Source organism: Dryas octopetala, chromosome 1, assembly GCF_963921425.1.
Source record: "Dryas octopetala chromosome 1, drDryOcto1.1, whole genome shotgun sequence".
In the NCBI taxonomy this organism is placed as follows: domain Eukaryota; kingdom Viridiplantae; phylum Streptophyta; class Magnoliopsida; order Rosales; family Rosaceae; genus Dryas; species Dryas octopetala.
The window spans coordinates 4,289,172-4,295,214 of NC_141366.1; the positions used below are offsets into that span (position 1 = coordinate 4,289,172).

A 6,043-nucleotide genomic window follows, 5' to 3' on the forward strand; every position below is an offset into this window, starting at 1 on the left:
TGTTGTTATCGTTTTCGGTTTTTCCTTCTAATTTCCAGATGGAAGTACAATTTTGACCGCTGTAAAACGTGGACCCCGCATGGTAAACTACACATGTAACGATGTAAGTACAATTTTAAGTGAACCACTTTAGAGCCTATGTTATGTTTCTACTTTCTAGTAGAGCAAGATAATTCTTTGGCTAGAGAAAAGAAAAAAAAAAAAAGAATCTCTCTTTTGTTATAATTAAATATCTATTTTTCAGTTTTCACTCTTTTGTTCTCTCTTTTGTTAGTTTGTTTTTGGTCTGTTTGTATTGTTTCTTTCGAGCCTGTGTGGCTGTTTCAATGCAATCTTTCATTTCTTGGCCAAAAAAAAAAAAATCTATTTTTCAGTTTTCACGTCACCATTCCATGTAAAGTTTTGGGGGCACTTAATTTATTTCCTTAACTATCTTATAATTAAGAGTTGGATTCATTTCTTGATTTTTTTTAATTAAAAAGATATGAGAGAGAGAAGGAATGAGTGATATTAGATTATTAGGCACTTGGCTTCTTCCTTTGCTAATATTTCGCTTCAACAACACCCAATAATTTTTCTTGTGAGAGAACCCTTGTTGCTGATGCTTTTGCAGCCTTAAGAAATTGCTAGCTTCATTCTTAGGAAATATTTGTGTTTGTGTTTGTGATTGTACATTATCATGTAGTGTTATTAATTCATGTGTTATAACATGGGTGGATTGTCAGTTTATATTTTTAGGATATAATATTAATAAATTTTTGTCACATTTTTGTTTTTTGAAAAAAAAAAAGGTATAGAAGAAAGGGGAAAGGAGAGTAAAATAGAGGTGATGGAGGTGGGGCTGAAAAAGTTTTTGTGTGTAGCTGTGTTATACTAATGTGGTGTTACTAATTCACTCAAATTAGAATACGTGTATAAAAAAAAATGAAGGGTATGAAGCGGCCTTTGCAACTCTAGATGTAGTGATCATCCCTCTAATAAAATGAAGAAAATGAAGGCTTGTAGGAATTGGGAAATTTTTTGAAATTTTTATGCACTTGCAATATATTAATATTACCATTATTTCCCTATGTTAATTAATTAATTTATCTTTAATCTATCTTACTATTTTTTTATAATTATTTCTCTTTTGGAATCAATATAGGGAATTTTTTCTTTTTTCCAAAATCTTGGTTTTGTGGTGAGTATTTTTTTTCTTTTAGGTGCAAACAGAAGCAGCTAAGCATAAAATTGGTGGTCTTGTAGTTATAAACATGAAATGGGTCCCCTACTCCCCTTGGTGTGCACACATTATTGCCTCCCTATTATTAGACAGGCAGCTAACTAAACTAACTGAACCTTCAATTGCTCTTCCCTCCCTCCTTGCACACCCATTTGACCCTTTCAGTTCTGTCTTTAATTTCTCCACAACCCACCTGCGGCTTCTTTCTTTCTCCATCTTCTCCTTGGACCCAGATCTTCAATCTTGGCACCACGTGAAAGGACATGTAATGTGAGCTAGTAAAGGTAATATATAATTAATTTCATGGTGTGACAATTATGAACATTTTAGGAAATGATGATCAGGGAGACACAAACAAATGGATGCTTGAAGGCATTGAGATTGACCCTATGGAGGATGTGCCTCCAAATAACAACGAGGCGGGAAGCACGGTAACGAAAAGTTCCAATGAGGTACCATTGACAAGGAGTGATAGCGGTGTTAGGAAGAGAAATGGGGTTCAGGGTGGAACTCATAGTAATGGTGGCTTGGGAAAAGTGGAATCAGGAGCGGGAGGGCTTAAGAGCTTGCATTTTCTTGATAAAACTGTCAAAGGGAAAGAAGCAGATGCATGGAAGGCCATTGAGGGGCGCTTCAATCAATATGCAGTTGATGGTAGGCTCTCTAGGGACAAATTTGGAGCCTGCATTGGTAAGTTCTTGTATATATTTTGAAATGGAACAACATGGAATACATGCAATGTGTATGAGACTTTATGAAGCTTTAGTTTCATAGGAAGTTACCCATTTGTAAGTTGTTGTATATATTCTGAAATGGAACATGGAACACAATGTATATGAGAATTTAGAAGCTTTTGTTTCATAGGCATGGGAGGAGATTCAAAGGACTTCGCAGGCGAATTGTATGATGCATTGGCAAGGCGAAGGCGAATATTTGCAGAAAATGGGATAACTCAAGAAGAATTGAGGTTGTTTTGGGAAGACATGACTAATGAAGACGTGGAGGCCCGACTTCAGATATTCTTTGACATGTAAGGGAAACTCTGTTTGTTAATTTAACATGGTTGAACACAAACTAGAATAAGTGAGGTTGATGATTTTGTTAGGTGTGACAAGAATGGTGATGGGAAGCTCTCGGAGGAAGAGGTAACGGAGGTGAGGATGGAGACCTAATTAAATGTTCTTTCTCTTCTATTTTCCATGTTTATGAAATCAGATTTCTAAAATTTCTTATGTAAAAGGTTATAGTTCTGAGTGCCTCCGCGAACAAGCTGGCAAATCTTAAGCAGCAAGCAGCAACATATGCAGCTTTGATCATGGAAAAGCTCGACCCTGACCACCTTGGGTATATAGAGGTGAATACTTTGTTCATATCTCTGAGCTATTAGTCTTTTACTTCTTTACCTTCATCATCTTCTTATATTCTATTCTTTCAGATGTGGCAGTTGGAAACTCTGCTGAGGGAAATGGTTGCGTCTGAAGAAAAAGTAAAACTCGGCAAGAGAACCCAAACCCTCACAAGAACCATGATTCCCAGAAGATACAGAACTCCTGTTAGCAAATTCCTATCTACTACCACAGAATTTCTTTATGAAAACTGGAAGAAAATATGGGTTGTTTCATTGTGGTTATCAGTAAACTTATGCCTCTTTGCTTGGAAATTCCACCAATACCAGCAGAAAGGAGTATTCAAAATCATGGGCCGATGCATCTGCTTTGCAAAGGGTGCTGCTGAGACCCTCAAGTTCAATATGGCTATCATTCTCATCCCAGTTTGTAGGGGGACTCTTACTAGGCTTAGATCAACATTTCTCAGTAACATAATCCCTTTTGATGACAATCTCAGTTTCCATAAGATGATTGCACTAGGAATAACAATCGGGACTAGTATGCATGTAATCTTGCATCTAGTATGCGATTTTCCAAGATTGTGTTCGTACCCAAAAGATAAATTCATGGCAATTGTTGGGCCTTATTTCAATTTTGAGCAGCCAACTTACATGGACTTGGTTCAAACTAAAGCAGGCATGACTGGGATTGTGATGGTTGTTCTAATGGCCATTTCCTTCACACTGGCATTGAACTCATTCAGGAAAAAAGCCAGCAAGTTACCGTGGCCATTCCAGGATTTGGTAGGGTTCAATTCCTTCTGGTATGCACATCATTTGCTGATATTGGCATATATACTCTTGGTCATACATGGTTACTGCCTAATTCTCACGACTGACTGGCACAAGAAGACGGTATGTTTGCTACTTCATTGATTGAGTGTTATTTGCTTTGGTCACATATAAACAATGAACTGTGCATTATACATAGATTGTTGACATAATTTAAGAAGCTTTAATCAGATAACATATGCTGTCTTTTAATTTTTCAATAATGTTGATCACTTTGGCTTCCAGAACATGTTTGCAATGTTCAATTGTGAGTTCCAGATTCAAATTATGATGGTTTCAACAAAAAAAATTATAAGCAACTTATTAGATGTGTTATAGAATCTGTGTGAACACTGCTTTCTATTACTGTGCATAGCCATTCCCCTAATTTATACCTTCAAATCATTCCCATATATTATCTGGTTTTGTATCTTATGACGGTCCACAAAGTGAAAGCATACTGAAACAATTTGCATCATATATTTCTTGCAGACATGGATGTATATCATGGCTCCAGTATTATTGTATGCAAGTGAGAGATTTCTTATACTTGTTAATGAGCATAGACACCAAGTCTATATCATTAAGGTCCGTAGCAGCAACATTTACCATTTACTAAAATTCCTAGGAAAGTTAATCAAATTCATCATGTTCCTGGGACATTTCAGGCAATAGTATATACAGGAAATGTTCTAGCACTTTACATGAGCAAACCTCCAGGATTCAAGTACAAAAGTGGAATGTACCTCTTTATCAAATGCCCTGATTTATCAAGTTTTGAATGGTAATAATTCATATATTTACTGGTCATGATCTGAAACTACAATATCTTTATACTCAAACACTACATACAATACAGGCATCCCTTCTCCATCACTTCTGCCCCAGGAGATGACTTCTTGAGTGTCCACATTCGAAGTTTGGGAGACTGGACAACAGAGCTCAGAAACCGATTTAAAAAGGTGGTAATTTGTATCTGCATTTATCTGAACCATAATACTTAGGTTCTATTTATTTTTGTAATATCATAATCATACTAATCTTCCTAAGAGTTCTTTCCCTTCTGTCATCCTGACTCTCTGACCATTCTAGATGTGAGGCTACCTATTTTTTATTTTTTTTTTTCTCTTAGGCTACTTAAGATTTAAGAAATCATTTCTTTTAAATTTTTCTGAAACACACACTATTTTATCTCTTCTGCATACTTAGTCAAAGATATGCAGGTCTGCACTGAGTCTCAAAATACCCAAAGAAGGGGAAATCTTCATAGAATGGAAACTAAAAGGACTTTGAACTACAATCAGGAAAACGAAGGGTGAGCAGAATCTAAGCCAAACTGCTTCACAGTTTTCACTGTGGTATTTATTCATATATCAGTAACTCCTATTTTTTGTGACAGATTTCCAGGGATCATCATAAAGGGACCATATGGAGCCCCTGCTCAAAATTACAGGAAGTATGATATCTTGTTGCTCATAGGTCTGGGAATTGGAGCAACTCCATTCATCAGCATCCTAAAAGATATCATAAACCAAATAAACCAAAAATTTGGTCATAGGCCTGTGAGTCAAGAAGCAAAAGACTTAAATTTGTTGGAAATGTGATGTAAATGGCAACTAACACTTCTAATTAGTTAACTTATGCAGGAGTCAGTACACTACCATGCAGAAAGATCCTTAGAAACCGTTTTAAGCACCCATCAGGTGGACACACATAGAAAGAGTCCAGAAAGAGCATATTTTTATTGGATAACAAGGGAACAAGGTTCCTTTGAATGGTTTAAAGGTGTCATGGATGACATTGCGGAGTGTGACCACTATGTGAGTTTTAGATTAGAAGTCAGATAATCAACTCTATGTCACTTGTGCTTTTCTTCTTTAACATGAATCATACTTACTAATATCTATTAATGAATGTTGCAGCATGTAATAGAAATGCACAACTACTTGACTAGCGTATACGAAGAAGGAGATGCACGGTCTGCTCTTATTACCATGGTGCAGAAACTGCAACATGCTAAGAATGGGGTTGATATTGTCTCCGAAAGTCGGGTACTCACTAGCCAAACTTACCACACACAGCTTTATTAATGGAGTAATATTACTTCTGTATCTCATTTTTAAAATGTGACTGTGACAGATAAGAACACATTTTGCAAGGCCTAATTGGAGAAAGGTGTTTTCTGACTTGGCTATGGCACATGAATCCTCTCGAATCGGTAAGCCTGATTCTGATGAATTGTCCTATTTATATCAAAATAGTAATGAAGCCTTCAAGCTACAAAGTCGGAGACATTTTAAGTATATAAGATGGTTTTGTTTTTCTTCTTTGTTGCAGGTGTCTTCTACTGTGGAAGTCCAACACTTACCAAACTACTAAGGAAGCTCTGCTTAGAATTTAGCCTAAATTCATCAACCCGCTTCCACTTCCACAAGGAGAACTTCTAGAACAGCTATCCATATTGCAGTACTTTTTGTAGAAACAAGTTTATTTTTCTTTACATGCTCCTCTTCTTGATATTAACCATTGTACATTCAAGAAAAAAGGAAAATATATACATATATATACAAAGAGTGAAACAAAAGTTACTAAAATTTCCTTCTAATTTTGAGCCCTTAGAACTTTGGTTTCAGCATTTGATCTTCCTTGTAAGCTTGTAGCCA

At 36.1% G+C, this 6,043-nt stretch overlaps 1 protein-coding gene across 2 annotated transcripts; it reads left to right on the plus strand.

The window, feature by feature from the left end:
• The first annotated feature begins 1,536 nt into the window (after positions 1 to 1,536).
• On the plus strand, positions 1,537 to 5,827 carry LOC147296693 (putative respiratory burst oxidase homolog protein H). Of its 2 annotated transcripts, none has more exons than XM_086243901.1 (14): positions 1,537 to 1,912; positions 2,087 to 2,252; positions 2,328 to 2,376; positions 2,463 to 2,576; positions 2,658 to 3,464; positions 3,873 to 3,968; positions 4,049 to 4,164; positions 4,240 to 4,342; positions 4,604 to 4,695; positions 4,780 to 4,942; positions 5,027 to 5,200; positions 5,303 to 5,431; positions 5,520 to 5,598; positions 5,718 to 5,827. In XM_086243901.1, the coding sequence occupies exons 1-14, from the start codon at positions 1,540 to 1,542 to the stop codon at positions 5,825 to 5,827; spliced, it is 2,571 nt and encodes an 856-aa protein (XP_086100027.1). In that variant the 5' UTR covers positions 1,537 to 1,539. The 2 variants fall into 2 exon arrangements, with proteins under 2 accessions (XP_086100027.1, XP_086100022.1); XM_086243896.1 differs by having other exon boundaries at positions 1,540 to 1,912; positions 4,780 to 4,954; positions 5,084 to 5,200.
• Positions 5,828 to 6,043: the final 216 nt, after the last annotated feature.

Bases quoted from the DNA above. Each gene is read 5' to 3' on its own strand.
- LOC147296693 (XM_086243901.1), top strand. From the start codon at position 1,540: ATGAACATTTTAGGAAATGATGATCAGGGAGACACAAACAAATGGATG. The intron at 2,253-2,327 runs GTAAGGGAAACT...TGATTTTGTTAG, and splicing joins CTTCAGATATTCTTTGACAT to GTGTGACAAGAATGGTGATG. The intron at 5,201-5,302 runs GTGAGTTTTAGA...TGAATGTTGCAG, and splicing joins TTGCGGAGTGTGACCACTAT to CATGTAATAGAAATGCACAA.